The 19,796-nt window shown below is 44.2% G+C and overlaps 1 protein-coding gene and 1 long non-coding RNA gene across 2 annotated transcripts in view; both read right to left on the reverse strand.

Moving 5' to 3' along the window:
- Nucleotides 1-19,796, reverse strand: part of LOC120933831 (NACHT, LRR and PYD domains-containing protein 12-like) — an 85,255-nt gene that overhangs the window by 35,329 nt on the left and 30,130 nt on the right. The window contains exons 3-6 of the mRNA XM_040347232.1: nt 19,279-19,581; nt 9,208-9,246; nt 7,054-8,809; nt 5,942-6,091 (exon numbers count right to left, since the gene is read on the reverse strand). Of these exons, the coding sequence (XP_040203166.1) occupies nt 5,942-6,091; nt 7,054-8,809; nt 9,208-9,246; nt 19,279-19,581 (2,248 nt within the window). The remainder of the gene's footprint in view (nt 1-5,941; nt 6,092-7,053; nt 8,810-9,207; nt 9,247-19,278; nt 19,582-19,796) is intronic.
- On the reverse strand, nt 3,662-5,929 carry LOC120933842. Its single transcript, XR_005748132.1, has 3 exons — nt 5,769-5,929; nt 4,910-4,912; nt 3,662-4,281 (listed from the first exon to the last, which is right to left on the reverse strand). It is a non-coding gene; the product is annotated as an uncharacterized LOC120933842 (long non-coding RNA).

A 19,796-nucleotide genomic window follows, 5' to 3' on the forward strand; every position in this document is an offset into this window, starting at 1 on the left:
GAATCCCTCCTGGTGTCTCCGTTCAGTGAAAATGGTGCTGCCATGCCGCACTGCTACTCCTGGTGGATTGGAGTGCAGATGGTCCCAGATACTCTGAAGCACAGGCCGATCCGCTGGTTGGAATAGCGGTGCTGTCCTCCGAGGTCCCTCTGAGGTGGGCAGTACGGCTCTCTGCTGATTAGGCCACAGTCTCTCACTCCCTGTCACACAGACCTCCTGCTGGCAGGTTTTGAATGGCGTCCAGAGAGGCTGAAATCAGGATGTGCCTGTCCTTTTATCTCTCCCCCAGCAGGCTGTTCTGTGTGCTTTGCATTGTGTGTCCTGTAGTTCAGAGCTGGACTGGCCAACAGTGTTACTTCCTCACTCTATATATGTCTATATGTCCCATAATACGTTGCTCTGTTCACTCTCAAAGGAGGAAAGAAAACCCTGACAGAGCTCAACAGGCACTAGGGGGAAATAAACCCATACATAAGAAAACATTTAACCATTCAACAATAATAACTATAGTAGCAACCACTGAGTACACACTCCCCCCACTTTAACTCTTTGGTCCCAAAAGATATGGAGAAATCCATTTCAAAATACAGTGGGAGAAAGAAATTAATCATTAGTGATTTTCATGACAAAATGAGCCACAGTCTAGGTCTAACAGGTACTGATACACTTCTGGATTCCTTTGAAACCATCTATATACCTTCTTGGTTAATTCAAACTCAGTCTTTGAACAGGCCAGGGCAATTGCTGTGTCCCACCCATTGGTGTCAGAGGTCAGTGCAGAGTCGCCCCTTACCCAATTGACAGTAGGGGTGTAGCACCAGGAGCTGACCTGCGAATGGTGTGAATAAGTTCTTCAGAACTCTCTCCCAAAGTGTCATAAGTGAGTCTCTTAGGAGAATGCACATTTCGTCTCAGCTGCACTGGAGAGTATTTTCCAGCAATCTGTGTTGACTCTTTGACTGTTTTTTGGCATTGTTTTGAAAATCCAGCTCCGTTGAAGAGTCCTCCATTACAGGTCAGGGCTTAACATGAGACGTGGAGCACAATCATCTTTTTTAGAGGAATAGAGGGGTCCTCTGCTTCATTAAACCACTTTGTTTCAGGTGCTGGTAATGGTTCACCAGAAAAGTCTATCAGATCCCTAATTTCTTGCTTGGAGACAACTTTTCCAGCTGTAATTCCTTCAATTTCCTTTGAGGTGTGGCAGTTTCTAAAATTCTGGTCCAAGAGACCGGCGTACCATCTTGGTTGTTTCTATTGGTTGTTTTGGTAACACTTTAGTAGCTACTGCCCCTTTCTCCATCTCCTTCAAAAGGCTAGACTCTGGGTCATTTTCTGCAAGCCATAACCAAAAGGGCACAGTCACTATCTCTTCCTCCATTTCCATCCTCCTCTTTCCTGGAGAGGACACAGGACTAGGAACTTCTGAGAACACATACTCTTCCCCAAATTCATCATCTTCTTCGTCTGTCATATCAACTGTAGTCAGAATTTCATTTTTTGAGCGTGTTTGGGGTGGAGTTGATTTAGCAAGGGGACTGTAGAGGTACTTGAGGCACCCTCGCCCCATACCCTAATGTTAACATATGATTATGGTGCCACATCTTTAGCAGCCCCTTTTCTCCATCAGGTCTGATTTGATACACTGGTAATCCAGGGAGTTGTTTACACACAATGTAAGGCTGTGGCCTCCACTGACCTGCCAGCTTATGTTTTCCTGGTACCCCTAGATTCTTTGGTAATACTTGGCCTCCTGGTTGCAAGTCCTGTATTTTTACCTTCAAGTCAAAATGTTGTTTGTTCCTTGACTCCCTAATAGAAGCATGTTCCATAGCTTTATCATAGGCCTGTTGTAAGTTCTTTCGTTATCTGTCCACATGTTAAAGGGATGTTGTCAATTGAAGTGCCAAAAGCCAGGTCAGCAGGCAGACAAGCTTCTCTCCCAAATATAAGGTGATAATGATAAGGGGAATAGCCAGTAGCATCACTCACTGTGCAGTTGTAAGCATGCACCATGGCTGAGATATGGTTGCCCCAATGCTGTTTCTTCTCTGGGGGCAGAGTTCCGAACATATTTAGCAAAGTTTGATTGATTTGTTCAGGTTGAGGATCCCCCTGAGGGTGTTAAGGTGTAGTGTAAGACTTCTTGATAACCAAAAGGGCACACAACTGATTAATTATTTGACTCTCAAAGTCTCATTCTTGGTCTGAATGGATCCATACGGGTAGCCCATAGTGTACGAAAAACTTCTCTACGAGAACTTTAGCCTCAGTGCTTGCCTTCTAAACCTTCGTAGGGTAGGCCTGTGCATAGTGGGTAAAGTGATAAGTCAAGACCAAGATGCTGTTTCTTCCACCTGTATCAGGTTCCAGGCACAGAAAGTCAAAGCAAACCAGATCTAATGGCTTCTGACTCTGCAAGTGACCCATTGGGGCAGCCCTAACAAGTCAAACAGGAGTGGCAATACCTCTCATCTCATATTGGGCCAGTAAAATCTATCTTTAATCAAGCAAAATGTCCTTTCTGTTCCTAAATGGCATTTGGCAGATACAGGGAGGTAACATGGCAATTGCCCCCCGAGAAGGTGGGTGAGAGAGCGGCAGCTTCCCTGGGGCTCTGCTAGTGAGAAAACGGTCAGCTCCGTGGGTGAGAGAGCGGGCGGCTTCCTCCGGAGGATCCATGGGTAAGAGAGTGGGAGGCTTCCCCTGCGGCTCTGCAGGTGAGAGAGCGGGTGGGCTGTCAGGCGGCTCGGTAGGTGAGAGAGCAGGCGAACAGCTGGGCGGCTCGTGGGTGAGCGATGGCGGTCAATCAGGGAGTTGAACTTTTTAATTTTATATATAATAATAGAAATAATGTGCTTCAATCATCCTGACACCATAACAACCATGTTGCCATAATGATTGAAGCGCTAACACCAGCCGTTTCCCCGATAAATTTCCCCCAAAAAAACATATCCTGGCAGTGCCCCTCCCGAGACTAGACTATGGATCCACCCCTGGGTCATGGTGCAAAGACATCAGAACAGTGGGGCGATGTTTTTCCAGAAGGAACAGTTGCCACTTTGCCTCCTTATCTCCCAAAGGACCACGCCTGTATAACACTCCATCTCTTATTTGTAGTTGGTCCCATTTTCTGTGTAGAGTCTTTGCTGCCTTTATGAGGCTTTTCAGTAACAATCCAGGATCCTGCTTGCTCAAGGCCTGAATGGCAAGATGGCCTAACGGGTCCTGTTCTTGGTCTTTCTTCAAATCTCTCTTCGCCAACTGGGGTAGGCCTTCTCTTCTCACCTGTGTCAATCCACATTAGCATCTTGGTATTCCAGAAAGATGAACCCCAATATATTCAGCAGCCACACACCCTTTCATCTTCTGATCCATTCCCTGACACAAGGCTCGCATACCTTCTTCCGTTACATAAGTCCATTCTTCTGATTCTTCCTCTCTCCGATGAGGCCTATGGGACAAGGCATCTGCATCTAGATTCCCAACTCCAGGCAGATACAACAGACTGAAAATGGCATTGAGGTAATGTAATGCTACACCCCTTCTCTCCCACCCCCTTTTGTTGCTGTGTTTAATTGTGGAGACACCTCCCAGCAGGGGATTTGTAAGAAGGGGCTGTCTGCTTATCATAATCCCTTGGTGTGTTTCAACTCTAGTTGTTTGATTATACAAGTGTTGAGTTTCCATTGATTCTTCCTTGTCCCTACCCCCTCTATGACAAGGCTAAGGGGAGTGTCCCTAACTATGTTTAAAAGTGAATGTTTGGTACTTAATAAACAGTTTGTGCTCTGCATATTTAACCCTCAACACCTATGTGGCTTGTCTCGTGATTTAGGGATTAAGGGCTGGTTATGGTGAGTCTGCCGGCTGTGGGTGTGTTTGGAGGACAGGAGACACAGGTCTGGTGGAGGTTCCCATACATGGTATCCAAGATTCACATATCAGAAATCCACATATCAGAGGAGATCATTTCCTCTACATCACTCCCCCTTTAGGCTACTCCCACAAGAAAAGCAACCCCTCCCCCGGACATTTATCCAGCATTCTTATAGTGTTTTCAGAGCTTCATAAACACAATGAAGACACATCATAAATGTCATAGAATTGTTACTGAGCATTGCTTCCTTCTTCATCATCATCACACGTGTGAGCGAGTCCTAAGGGTTTCTATTCCATCCTATTTCCTGCTTGTTAGGAATATGGAGGGTCATTCCATATGTACAGAGCCTGGTCACTCTTCTACTATAAGGGGAACCCCAAATTCCATGGATGAGATTACTGTAACGGAATGGCCCGTGACACCCAGAGACCATTGAAGGATGTGGGGTACTCCTGTGCCAGCTTCACTAATGACTCTTGGGTCTAGGGTCATCCTATGCCCCTTTTGGGCATAGGGTGACTGAGAAATAATAATTCATGTATTGCAGGAGATCTGGACATATTACAGGTTATTTTCATGCTGACCCACAACAGGTCAGGATACTACTGGCCGCTGCACACAACTGCAGCTTGGGCTGACTTCGGGGGATGGGACTGTGGTCTCCCCTCACAGCAACCCAGCAGAAGAGCTGGCAACAGAGCAGAGTGCCACAAGCCTCTGCTCTCAACTAGCAGGAGAGGGAGTTCCTGTGAAGGTGGATGGGACTTCAGTCTCCACTGGTATACCCCAGGGATGGGGGGCAGTTGGCCCAGATCCCCAAAAGCATGATGGAATGAGCCCAGTCACCCTGTCTTCTGTCCAGTGACTGCAAGGACTCCAGGGAGAAGGGCCAGTCCAGGCCTCTCCCCAGCGGCAGGCATGTTCTCTGAGAGAGGCAGAGGTTGGCTGGGTGAGTAATGCTCTGTTTGGAGCAATTTATTTGGGGTACGGTATGGATACCAGCATTGGAGGACTGGAACTACTGACTAACTTCGGAGTCAACCCGTTTGGGGTTCCCTCCTTTGTTCGTCTCCCACCGAAAAGGGGAGAGATGTAACGGAATGGCCCACAACACCCAGAAACCTTTGAAGGATGTGGGGTACTCCTGTGCCAGCTTCACTAATGACTCTTGGGTCTAGGGTCATCCTATGCCCTTTTTGGGCATAGGGTGACTGAGAAATAATAATTCATGTATTGCAGGAGATCTGGACATATTACAGGTGATTTTCATGCTGACCCACAACAGGTCAATAATATAATGCCTCCTTCAATGCTTAAACTAGACTGTTGAGATGCTAACTAAGTCTGCTACTGTGGTGAGGTGGATTGAAGCTGAGAGTCAGCCTGGCTGGCTATTATGCGATGTTAAAGTATCTTGCTGTGATTACATTCTGTGTCCATTGTACTAATTAGGTCTGTAAAGGTCAGATGTCTAACTTGTAGGTGTTAATTGAGCCTGGCTCCTGAAAGACATTCCATTGTGTGATGCTAATGACACTGTTTGTGTGAAAAGCCTATTGATGATTAGATGTGGAATGTGACTTGTTAACTGTAGTAATTACCCCCTCTAAATGCGGAGACAGAATGTCTGTCTGGATGTGGGGTGGAGAGTTTCTGTGTTCCTTTGATTAACTGTAACATGTTTGTACTGTATATAAGAAAGCTAAGGGACCATTAAAGTGTTCATTCATTCATTCATTCATTTTGGAACCAGAAAGAACAGAGCTTGTGTCTCATCTTAATTCTGGGGGAATGCATCATGTCTGTTGGATGGTTGGAGTGTCGGATAAGCTGTCTTGGGTTAATGGAATGGAATATCGTAAACACTAGTGACCATTACAATTACAAAGAGAAAGATTCCCTCAGAGAGAGGAGAAGACATGATAAGAGGACAGGTGATGGAAGATTCTACATGGGTGAGGATGGAGGACACCCAGAGATAGAAGGAGACACTGAGAGACGGGAACAATCATAAGACGTCACATTTCCCCATCACTGCAGATCACACATTTCTCTTACCATAATTCCTGAATTTTACTGTCCGGGTTCATCAGAAAGGAAAGAGTATCAGACTTCCTTTTATATCCTGAAGAGGAGGAATCTTCTTCTTCTTCTTCTGATTTGTCCTTTCCTGGACAATCTTTACTGGAAATAGTACAACGCACAAATCTAAAAGCCAATAATGAGATAATAATTACCACCAAGAATGTATGACCTCTGACACCAAGAATAACAATGTAACACCCAACATTTCCCTTCCACATGGCTGCCTTCCCTCTGGTTCTACAGTCTCATACTGGACCTGATAAGGACTTCTCATTGGTGACTATGAGTGGTCTTTGAAGTCACACTCCAGACAAAACTTAAAGGTGACCCCTGATATGTATACGGGCTCTCTGGCCTTCCAACACAGGGGTTTCCATTCATCAACAGCTTCTGGAAAATCCTGGAACACCATTTTGGTTCCAGATATAAAATGCAGTCCAGATATTCCCATCTCCGCCCACTTCTGCAGACAATTGGTCCCTCCAATGTTGGGATGATGATGTCACACCCCTGGTCTTATTTCCCTCCCCCACATCTCTGAAATCTAAAGCCTCATACACACGATTGGATTATCTGATGGGAATTGTGTGATGACAGGCTGTTGTCGGAGAATCAGTCACCAGGTGTGACTCCAAAGTGACTTTACTGAGAAGCATTCCTATGTGACTTTGATGGATCCGTGTTTATAGCGTGTTTTGTCACACGGCAAAACATGTGTTTGATAACCATGATTGGGGCGTCATTTGCAATCAGGTTGCATTTACATCTGCATTATTATGAATGCACATCAACCACAGAAATTGTGTGCTTTGCTGCACGTTTCAGAAATGCGTTGCGAACGTCCATCATGCTTGTACTGCAAAAATTGGCGAGCAAAGCATGATGCATTTTTCCAAAACATGTATCAAAGCATGCGTTTTCCTACAGGTTGCCGTGCATTCAGAAACATGCAGACGCCAACAAATGGTATCACAAATGCAATGTGTGTTTCCGCTACACTCAGGTGTGACTGGGGTGTGCTTGGGAGGAAGTTTTTAGGCAGCAAGGATGACCAGGGAGGAGAGGATATCCTCACACTCACTTACCTGACCTCCTGACTCCTGTGTAGGAATGGAGAGAGAAGTTTCTGGCACTCTGGACCCACAGTGAGATCTACAAAATGTAAAGACTGAAAACTTTCTTTCTTCAAAGACTTAAAGCAATAGATCAGCTGCTTGGAATAATTTCTGTCCATCCACAAGTGATCAGTTTCTGAACCACACAGCTTCAAACTTGTATAACCAGACAAGGCGCTCCTAATGAAGTCCTCATCCTGAGTCTCATACAGACAGAATATGATTTGAGTAGGGAAAGTCTCATTGATGTCCACTATGGTCCATTCTATCATTGCAGATTTGTTGCCCTTCTTGGCCCATTTTCTCATTGCAGGTTTGGCTCGGAGTGAGATGGGGATTCCTGTGATCTCTGAGAATGTCTTCACCTGTTTTTCATTTAAGAGACCAAACAGGAATTGTAAAGATAATGCTAAATGTGAGTAATCTGAAGTGAATTCATGGAGTGATTTCCCTTTACAGATCTCAGGGAGGAAAGTCCCTTCCATAGACCCAGACCCATCATCCATCCCATAATAGAGAGCAGCAAGGAACTCCTGTACACTCAGGTGGATGAAGCTGTAGCAGGTCTGGGTTCGGACGTCCCAATGAAAGATGTTCTCATTCAGAAATACAGACTCCACCTCATCCAGAGAAAGTCCATGTCTTTCTAGATCTTTCTTCTCAAATAAGATTTGTCCCTCCTGAACTCCCTGATTGGCCAGAGCACACAGATTCTTCAGACAGGTTTGTTTCCTGCGTACAGACGGCTCCTTCTTGCTGTGATGGGTTAGTAAAATCTCCAGGAAGCGAAGGTAAATTGAAGTCATTGTATGACACCAAATTAGAGCCAAATCTTTTCTTATTTGTTGTTTCATTACAGTGCAGACAATCCAGCATGTGATGGGGACGGCACACATGGTGTACACAACGTCATTGTCTTTTATTAGACTGAGAACCTTGTCTGCATCTTCTTTATTTCCATAGAAATTATAGACATATTTCTCTCGATCTTCCCTTGTAAAACCCTGGATTTCCACATTGCGAGAATCATCGATGAATGTGTTAAGTTTCTCCATGGCCAGTGACCTTGTGGTGATGATCAGAGAAGACTGTGGGAGAACCTGTCTCCTGAGCAAGCTTTGGAGAATTATTTCTTTGTGGGTTTCCATAGAAATGTCAAGACAACCCTGAGATTTCCCCTCCAGAGTCCACCTCAGTTCATCAAACCCATCAACTATGATGAGAAGTTTTCTCTGACTTCCAGGATCCCTCAGAATAGACACCAGGTCATCCGAACTCTGCAGTCTGCAGGCTCCTGATAAAAGTCCCACAAGACTTATGTTTTCAGGGATGGTGTTGATTTCTCTACAGCTCACATAAAACACAAAGTCAAACTTGTCTTGGTAGAGATCCTCAGAGGCCCAGTCCAGCATGATCTTCTTGGAGGTCATTGTTTTTCCAATCCCAGCAGCTCCTTGTAACACAACAACCTTAGGGATGAACCCACATTTATCAGGGTCAAAGAGGGCCGGGATTGTGGTTGGGGATCTTTTCTCTGTGATCTGTAGAGTTTTTTTGCCTGAACTCCGTATTTCTTCTTCTATTCCCTCTTTATTCTGGGGTCCGATTATCATCAATAACTTGGTGAATATTTCCTGTAGATGAACAGCCTCCCCCATACGGGAATTATATTCTTTAATCCTCTGGAACTTCTCTTTCTGACACTCTCTGTGTTCCTTACTGATGTCTTTATGAGAGAAAGGAGAATATTTTATTCCTCATACACACATGAAATAGTATTTATAAGACAGATTTGGAAATATTATATTCTAACCATAAACCCAAAGAATGGAACCCTAAAAGAAGATATCCCATGAAATACAGGAGGACTGAGGAAGCATCCAAACTATGGACACATCATCCATTGCAAGCAAGTTGCACAACTTTGAGATCACAGCAGTGCGAACTGAGCTTTGAGATGTTCTGCATTGGGCCCCCTTCTTGCCATTTAGGTCCCCCCTACAGTGGTGGAAGGCCAGGGCGACCTTTGCAACCCTGGTAGTTCCACCACTGATCCAGACTACAATAAAAACCAAAATGTTCATCAAGAAGAGAGTTAATATCAGACATGGATGTCCTACTAACCTAATAATCTGTTGTCATGTGTCGTCTTCTTCAGTTTGGCTGGAAATAGAATGAGGGAAGTGATTAGTCCTGACAAACCTCTAAAATGTATAAAATAACAACTAAGAGATAAAGGAAGGCCCGTTGACATGGTGTATATAGAAATTACTTGTAGCTAACTGGATTATAAACCTGAACAACCAGAACAAATAATCCCATTGTGAAGTAGATTTTAGTAGAAGGCCTGATGATGATTCTAGCTGCTTTAGAGACAATAGATGATGTTGGCCAAGGAGTATTGATAAGAAGAATTTGTTGGTTAGAAAACCTGCCATAGAGAAACATTTTCACAGATAACTAACTAAGCATTTATCACATGGAAGTAATCCCTATCTGAAAAAAAATATTGTGTTCAAGTGAGGAACTGTTTAAACAAGCTGTGTCATCTTTAAACATCCATTGAATATGTACCAAAGTCCATCCTAACACATAGTGGAAGAAATTTGAAATGATACAAGTCATCATAAGACATTTGAATTCAATCTGATAATGATTTTAGTATCTGATGACCTCAGGACTTGGTTATAAGAAGAAATATATATAAATATATATATTGTATGTAATTATAAATAGAAGTGTTTTAAAGCGTTATATAGCTGGTGTTGCTAAAGCAAGAGCGTAGAAGAGCAGAAGCTGCTTGGAAAAGGAGCTATTCAGAGGAAAATCACACCATTTATAAGACAATAACCAAGAAATATCACAAATAAATCTTTACGGCCAAAAAAAAACATTTTTCCAACATCATCGCAAATGCCCTAAACCGCCCCCACAAACTCTTTAAGCTGGTCACTCAGACTATAAATCCTGCTTGTTTAGAGGCCCCCAATTCTGATTCGCAAGAATTTTGCAACGAATTATCGGATTATTTCATTAATAAAATTGAAAAAATCCATGAAAGTATTCAGCCAAATAGAACCGTCACCAACCCCCCCCAAATCACAAACCTAATAGCCACATAAATCCACCACAATCACCAAAATTCACTCTAAAACCCATTTCCATCGATGCCACTAAAAACATCATTGGGACTCTGCGAAACAGCACAGCACCCAATGATATCATCCCCACTAAACTTCTGAAAGAAAGTGCCGATATACTGGCACCAGCTATCACGCAGCTCATAAACCAATCATTCAAGGAGGGCATGGTGCCCACCTTGCTGAAACAAGGTACAATAAAACCAATTCTAAAAAAAAAACTACTCTCGAACCCCAAAGATCCAAACAACCGGAGACCCATAACAGGCCTAAATGTCTTCTCCAAGGTAATGGAGAAAGTAGTTGTACAACAGCTGCAACAGCATTTAGACACCCATAAATTACTCGATCCGTTTCAATCAGGTTTCCGTCCGGGTCACGGAACAGAAACGGCGCTGCTCAAAATATGGGATGACGCTCTAGAGACCGCAGACGAAAGAGAATCTTGTCTCCTGATACTGTTGGACCTAAGCGCGGCTTCTGACACTGTAGACCATGGACTACTACTGACTCAGCTAGCTGAAGTAGCCGGAGTCACGGAAGGTGTTTTACCCTGGTTCTCCTCCTTCTTGGAAAACCGATCACAAATAGTGAAACTGGGGTCTTTCACTTCTGAAAAACGTACGGTGTCATGCGGAGTCCCTCAGGGATCTCCCTTATCGCCCGTATTGTTTAATATCTATCTCCACCCTCTCTTTGAAATCAGTAACCAGAAGATACTTTACCACTCCTATGAAGATGACACACAACTGTATTTCCGCATCTGCAACAAAAAGGATCATTCTCTCAGACTAGAGAAATGCCTTACTCTGATAGATAACTGGATGACACACAGTTATCTTAAACTCAACGGTTTGAAAACAGAACTTCTCCTGTTTCACGCCAACCGAAAAAATCACCCCACGTCAACATGGACTCCCCCGCCCATTCTGGGTAAAACTATCACCCCTAGCACCAAAGTCAAAAGTCTCAGAGGCATTTTTGACACCTACATGACAATGGATGCAAGAATAGGGTCTGTAGTCAGCGGATCGCACCATCTGCTGCGCCTACTATGCAGACTCACCCCCTTTATCCCGAAAGAGGACATTGCAGTCGTGGTGGGAACAATCATCAATTCCAGACTCGACTACGCAAATGCCATCTATCTAGGACTCCCCAAATACCAAATCACTTGTCTGCAAGTCGTTCAAAATACGGCCGCTCGATTAGTGACCAGCAAAAAAACATGGGAATCAATCTCACCTTCACTGAGATCCCTTCATTGGTTGCCAGTAAAAGACAGAATCACTTTCAAGGCACTCTGCCTAATGCATAAGTGTATTCAAGGCAACGCCCCCAATATCTATGTGAAAAAAATAAAAGCCCATAACCCCAATCGCATTCTGCGATCCACCAATCAAAGCCTTCTCCAGATACCCAAAGCCAGATACAAGTCCAAAGTAAATAGAATATTTGCAGTCCAGGGACCTCGCCTGTGGAATGCACTACCAACTACCATCCGACCGGAGTCGGACCACTTGGCCTTCAGGAGAAAGATTAAAACCCATCTCTTCTGAGGTCAAGGGGTTCCTTACCCTTGGGATGGAAACAGTGCCCAGAGGCGATTCAGTTTGCATGTGTTGCGCTATATAAGTTTCTCACTCACTCACTCATAGCATTATGATATACATCAAATTTTTAATAAAAAATATAAATTAACCTGCATTTATAGATTAACACATATTCAAAATACTGTATATATCGTATTTATCGGGGTATTGCGTGCTCCGGCGTATAGTGCGCACCCCTAAAGTGGACCCGACATTCCTGTAAAAAAAAGATTTTAGTACTTACAGTTTTGGTGTCTTGCGCAGCATCCATCGGCGGCCTCGTCGGGTCCGGCGTCCGTCTGCAGCTCGAGTGTCCTCTTCGTCGGGTCCGGCGTCCTTCTGCGGCATCCTCCCTGCTCGATCCCCGCTTTCCCGCGCCGAGTTTGAATACTGCGCCGGCATATACCGAGCGCAGTACACTCGTGTATAGTCGGGCAGGCTCGGCTACTCTCGCGCTCACGTCCTGTATGTCCAGGACGTGAGTGCGAGAGGAGCCAAGCCTGCCCGACTATACACGAGTGTACTGTGCTCGGTATATGCCGGCGCAGTATTCAAACTCGGTGCGGGAAAGCGGGTATCGGTCGTATACCGCGCACCCACGATTTTCCACTGATTTTCAGGGCAAAAAAGTGCACGGTATACACAGATAAATACGGTATATATTCTTCCCAGCATTATATGAACCATTCTACACATTCTGAAAATAGAATATATTAACTTAACCGCTTAAGCCCCGGACCATTATGCATGTAAAGGCCAGGCCCCATTTTGCGATTCGGCACTGCGTCACTTTAACTGACAATTGCGCGGTCGTGCGACGTGGCTCCCAAACAAAATTGACGTCCCTTTTTTTCCCACAAATAGAGCTTTTTTTGGTGGTATTTGATCACAAACAAAAACATAAACAAAAAAAGAGCGACAATTTTAAAAATAATGCAATATTTTTTTACTTTTTGCTATAATAAATATCCCCAAAAAATATATATAAAAAAAATGTTCCTCAGTTTAGGGCAATACGTATTCTTCTACATATTTTCTGGTAAAAAAGTTGCAATGGGCGTTTATTGAAAATAGGGGCTAGATTTATGGCATTTTTATTAATATTTTTTTTTACTAGTAATGGTGGCGATCAGTGTTTTTTTTTTTCATTACTGTGACATTATGGCGGACACATCAGACACTTTTAACACATTTTTGGGACCATTGTCATTTTCACAGCGAAAAGTGCTATACAAATGCTCTGATACTGTGAAAATGACACTGGCAATGAAGGGGTTAACCTGTAGGGGGCGGTAAAGGGGTTAAGTGTGTCATAATGTGACAGGGAACAGACGATCAGTGGCAAGCCACTAGGAAGCACAGGGAATGTTTGTTTAATTTTTCAGCTCTTGTGACCCGAACGCGGAACACTGGTGTCGATCGGGTCCGCAGGTCCTGCGGGCGCGGTCATGGAGCTTCGGACCGGGTCGCGAGTGTGCTGCCGGCGACGTGCTTACGACCCACGGCTGGGTTCCTAAAGGGGACGTACCTGTACGCCCTTGTGCCCAGCCGTGCCATTCTGTCAACGTATATTGTCGTGCAGCGGTGGTTAAAGAAATAGACTGAAAACACCTGTGAGACACCTGGTGGTTGAAGGTGATAGTACCTTATAATCATTGCTCTCCTGGAAAGGGGTTGGTGAGAATCAGGGCAGTTACCTCCCATACCAATGAGTTAAGAACACATAACTTTTGGGCAGTACTTAGTATATTTTTTAATCTTATTGTCTGGAGATTATACTTAAAGCGGGGGTTCACCCTATAAACAAGAAAAAACATTTTTTTTTTCTTCTAGCATAAAATCAGGCATTGTAGCGCGAGCTACAGTATGCCTGTCTCAAATTTTTTCTCCCCGTACTCACTGTGTAATCGTACATAGACGATTCCGACTGCCCACGGGGAATGGGCGTTCCAATCCAGACGGAAGGTGATTGACGGCCGGCTCTGGCGCGTCACGCTTCTCCGGAAATAGCCGAAATAGGCTTGGCTCTTCACGGCGCCTGCGCATAGCCTGTGTGCAGGTGCCGTGAAGAGCCGAGACCTACTCCGGCTGTCTTCGGGGAGCGTGACGTGCCAGAGCCGGCCGTCAATCATCCTCCCTCTCCATAGGCACGCCCATTCCCCGCGGGAGACGGAATCTATAATGTACCAGTACACTGTAAATATGCGCCAGTGTCTGTGAATCCGGGCCATTGTGTCTGACCGACCTCAGCTTAGCCGAGGTGTGCGGTCACAGCAAGCACTCAGTCAGTCAGTCACTCGTCACCATCAGAGAGGAGCCGAGGAGGAGAGGAGAGCCGAGGAGGGAGAGAAGAGCCGCCCGCCCGAGCGGGGATGTAGCATTCCTGCCTTCTGGAGCCTGCAGGCTAAGATGGATGTCATGTCACACATCCCACGGTCCTGGAATTGGCGCTGCAGGCTCCAGAAGGCAGGACCTGCGGCACTCGGTCACTATGGCACTCAGCCACTTTCTGCCGCTATGGAACTCGGCTACTTTCAGCTGCACTCGGTCACTTTCAGCCGCACTCGGCCACTTTCGGCCGCTATGGCACTCGGCTACTTTTGGCCACAATCACGATCAGATCGGTCCCGTCGGGCCGTCGCTCGGGGCTAATAATGGAATGCAGCATTCCATAGACTCTGGGCTTTTTGGGGTCACATTCAGTGCTTCAGCCCCCCCCTAGCCACCCTCTCCCAACACCCCTGCTACCGACAATCACTCAGGCCCCGTACACACGACCGAGTTTCTCGGCAGAATTCAGCGAGAAAACCGACGAGAATCTCGTCGGGCCAAATAGAGAACATGTTCTCTATTTTCTCGTTGTTCAATGGGAAAACTTGGCCCGCCGAGATTTTCGGCGGCTTCACAAGAAACTCGACGAGAAAAACGATGTGTTTTTCTCGTCGAGTTTCTCGGACGTGTGTACGGGGCCTCAGTGTAAATACTCAGTTTATACAAGTTCCACAAGTAAATGCCTTGTACCCACGTTCGGAATTTCCGATGAAAAAAGTCAGACTGAATTTTTTCATCGGATATTCCGACCGTGTGGGGGCCCCATCGGACTTTTTTCCGTCTGAGTTTAGAAAAAGAACGTAAGAATGTATTATTTTTTTCTGATGGAAATTCCGATCCTTTGTGTGGAACTCCGATGGAGAAAAAAACACGCATGCTCAGAATTCAGTTGACGCATGCTCGGAAGCATTGAACTTAATTTTTCTCGGCTCGTCGTGGTGTTTTACTTCACACCTTTTGGACGGTCAGAATTTGGTCTGACAGTGTGTATGCAAGACAGCTTGAAAGGAATTCTGATGGAAAATTCCATCGGATTTTATCCCACCGGAAATTTCGATCATGTGTACAGGGCATAAGTCTCCATTACCCACTGCTCATATTTCTCAATACAATTATGCAATTTTGATTCAAATTGGACTGAACCTGTTGCAATGAAATTTAATCTAATGTAATTGAATCTGATTTATTTTAATGTAATTTGATCAATTGGATTCTGTTTGATCTAATGTAACATTTTTTAAGTAAATCTCAGTTGATTAATTTCATTATGAATTTAAATTGATTTGATCAAATTTAATATAACTTGAAATTCAAATTAATATTCTGTTTAATCTTTTAATCTGTAATTAAAATACAGGTTTCTGAAGCTGTTTGCTCTCATTATTTTGAATCTCTAAATAAAAGGATAGTTTTAATGGAATAGGAATGATTACATAACAATAACAATAATAGAGAATCATGTTTATATATATATTCTATATTTTATATATAGTAATATAGACATAGGGCCAGATCCACAAAAGAATTACGCCGGCGTATCTATTGATACGCTGCGTAATTTCAAAGTTCCAGTGTCGTGTCTTTGCTTTGTGTCCACAAAACAAGATACGACGGCATCTGGGATCGATCCGACAGGCGTACGTCTTAGTAAGCCGTCGGATCTCAGGTGCATTTTTTCGGCGGCCGCTAGGTGGCGTTTCCGTCGATTTCCGCGTCGAGTATGCAAATTAGCTAGTTACGACGATCCACGAACGTACATCCGGCCGGCGCATTTTTTTTACGTTGTTTGCGTTCGGCTTTTTCCGGCGTATAGTTACCCCTGCTATATGGTGGTGTACTCAATGTTAAGTATTTGGCCGTCGTTCCCGCCTCGCATTTTGAATTTTTTACATCGTTTGCGTAAGTCGTTCGCGAATAGGGATTTGCGTAGAATGACGTCACCGTCGTAAGCATTGGCTTGTCTTGGTTTTATTTCGAGCATGCGCACTGGGATACCCCCACGGACGGCGCATGCACCGTTCAAAAAAAACTTCGTTTACGTCGGGTCACGACGTATTTACATAAAACACGCCCCCATCACATCCATTTGAATTCCGCGCCCTTACGCCGCCAAAGATACACTACGCCGCCGTAACTTATGGCGCGAATTCTTTAAGGATTCGAAAAAAAAGTAAGTTACGGCGGCGTAGTGTATCTTAGATACGCTACGCCCGACGGTAATATGCGCCGCTGTACGTGAATCTACCCCATTATCTTTGTAAATAACACTAGCAGCAAAGGGAATTCATCACGAGCACTGCTAGTATTTCTATATATTTCTCTTAGATTTTCTATACTTATTTCTATTTCCATTCTCATTTTATTTGTCAGGTTACCACTAAATCCAATTCAGGCTCGCCAACATAGGTTGTATTTACTTCATTAAAGTTTTTTCTTTTTGATGGTGCATTGCAATATGGATTGGTAGATACATAGGCCCAGATTCACAAAGCACTTACAGAGACGTATAACAAGTTACGCCGACATAAGTGCAAATGTGCGCCGTCGTATTTGTGCGCCAGACCCACAAACTAATATACGCCTAAAAACAGGCTACTCCCCGCCGACGTATCTAGGGTGGGCGCACATTTAGGCTGGGAGCATGGTGCCGCTCCCATTGATTAGCCATTCAAACATGCAAATTAGGGAAATACGGCAAATCACCAACGTGCGTCGGCCGGCTCATGCTACGCGAGATGCACATAAGTTGTAAGTCCGGCGTAAAGTTATTCCCCATAAAGGAGGTGTAACCCAGCAACAGACATGCAAAGGTCTGCACCAGGGAACACAAGCCGGCGTATTGTGCGTTGGACGTGTGGGCTGGGCGTACATTATGTTCACGGCGTACGCAGCGATCCGGCGTAGCTTAGGCAGTTTTGCCGGCGTGGTTGTGAGCAGGCGCACAGGGGTGCGTTCACGTCACGGCGCATGCCCAGTTCGTGATACGTACCTGTCTGGTGCTCGGCCCATCATTTGCAAGGGGTCACGCCTCATTTGCATGGGTTCACGCCCACTTCCACCTACGCTGACGTGCGCCTTCGAAACCCACACCACGCTGGCACAGCGTTGGGAGCACTGGCTTGCTGAATGCAATGCTTGCCTCTCTGCGCTGCGTTGGCATAGCATACAGTGTGTGCTCTACGGCGGCGTAATGTGCGCCCTGCTCTCTGTGAATCTGGGCCTTTTTCTTCTTTTGTCACTGCATGTATTTTAAGGATTTGGGTCAGTATCCAAAGAATATCAGCAAATCCACGTGTTTTTTTTTTCTCCCTCTACTATGAACTCTTTTTTGTTAAGTTGAAGAATACTCCGGATATATGCATGTTGAATCTTTATATGATATACAAAATGTTAATTATGTAATATACTCACCTTTTCAATGATGCTCTCTAAAATATTTTTTGAATGACGTATAGTAATGTAGTATGATATTTATACATGAACTTAATAGTGTTTACAATATATCTCTTAGTACCAATAGGATCTCCTGAAGAAGCTAAAGATGAAATGCGTAGCAATCCATTGGCTCTGACATTGTAATTTTGGGATCTTCCAGCACTTCCTTGTAAACAATTCATTGGCCATCCATGCAATTTCTTTATCACAGCTTCACAACTTGTTCTCATTCATGAGACAGTTTACCTTTTGGATATGTTCATGTTTTTCTCTTTGTATCATGTGGTAATGCACTAGGTGTACGCACCTTCCATTTCTGTTTTTATTACAGTGTGTATGATTTCCCGCCCCCTGTACCTGGAAGCCATCATACAAAGGAAGCCACATGGCTGGTCTTGAAATCATGGATGCTCTCCCTGACCATAACAATTCAAAGGCTCACATTTTTATCGTTGACATGAATCCTAATTCTGCGTTGCACAGAGAACAACACATACCCGGATTATACTACCGTTCCTGTGGATGGGAGATTATCTGCAGGGGCATGCCATGGTTCCGCCATGTGCTGATCAGACACACAGGAAGACAAGAGCGCTTATCCCCCCCATAACTGATAATGTCCTTGTAGAGTGAACACATCCCCCCAGACGAACGTCTGTGCATTGCTTTCGCTGGCGGACATATCCACACTCTGCAAACACCTCTCTCCAGTCGGGACTCAACCAGTGTCAGTCTACCCCAGTCAGCTCTTTAGAGCGGGCTACTGGAGAACTAACACTGGGAGACACTATGACAATACATATTAAATATATCTTCATAAAATGTCCACAACAAAATGTTCATGTTTTTCTCTTTGTATCCTGTGTGTTTTTTATGTGATTCCAATAAATTATCTATTTTTAATATAATATGAGACATTTTTTCTTTTCTATTTGGGATCCTAGTGGCAGCCTTTAAAGTCCTTTTTTTATTTTTTTCCCCCATTTTGTTTCTGTTCAAATTACCATTGGATGTATCCTGTATATATACAATGTATTATATAATGTATACAATGTATTATATAATGGATCCTGTATGTATACAATGTATTATATAATAGATCCTGTATGTATACAATGTATTATATAATAGATCCTGTATGTATACAATGTATTATATAATAGATCCTGTATGTATACAATGTATTATATAATAGATCCTGTATGTATACAATGTATTATATAATATATCCTGTATGTATACAATGTATTATATAATATATCCTGTATGTATACAATGTATTATTTAATATATCCTGTATGTATACAATGTATCTTACTATCCATTTAGAAAAGAAAGAAAACACAGGGGGCTGCACAGTGACTGATTACTATGATTGCCAATCAGAGGATATCACAGCAATCATGTGACATGGTACCGGGAGTCCCGGATTCTGATCATTAGTACGATCCCCGGGGATCTTGGTGAGATCCTAGTCTCTGTGCAGCATGCTCCCAGCACAAAGAGGGGTACACAGATTTGTGGCCCCCATGATAAAGACCCTCTTCCGTGTGGCCCCATATGTGTGTACTGTTAGTGGGAAGGGGTTGGAAGCTCCTGGTTGGTCACTGGCTTTCCCTGGTGACATTTCTAGTTCTTCCTCACACAGATATTGATCAGGAATTAATAGGAAATGGTCATTATAGACGGGAACTCACCATGTTCTGCTCTCCTCTCCTGGAGTTCATCTGCGGGTCCCATCAAACCGATCTCTGTAAAGACATGAATGGTGACATCCAGAGCCCCTTCTTCTCCATATCTGTCTATCAGGAGGTCCTTGGTGGTGATCCAGTCTGCATTTTCTAGTCTTCCTCGGGGGATGGAACGTTTATCTTCATAGGAGAAATCAGACAATTTGTTCCTAAATCTCTTGAAGTCACTTCCTTTCAGATCCTCCAGAGAATATAGGATAAGATCCCCGGGGGTTTGTTTCCTCTTTCCCAGGACACCAGGAGCCGACCCTGCAGAGAGGACAATCAGCAACCATAAACATTCATCCTGATTGGAGGATTTCTGACACATGACAGCAGATAAGTCTGAACTGGGGGCCGGCAATGCTATAAAGAGCATATAGAAGGGAAAGGAAAATATCCCCCAATATGTCTATATGTACATTATCCTATGGAGGGATTGGATTCCCTGTGGTAATCTCATATGACTACCTCCAGGATGGTAA

The sequence above is a fragment of the Rana temporaria genome, chromosome 3, assembly GCF_905171775.1.
Source record: "Rana temporaria chromosome 3, aRanTem1.1, whole genome shotgun sequence".
Lineage (NCBI taxonomy): Eukaryota > Metazoa > Chordata > Amphibia > Anura > Ranidae > Rana > Rana temporaria.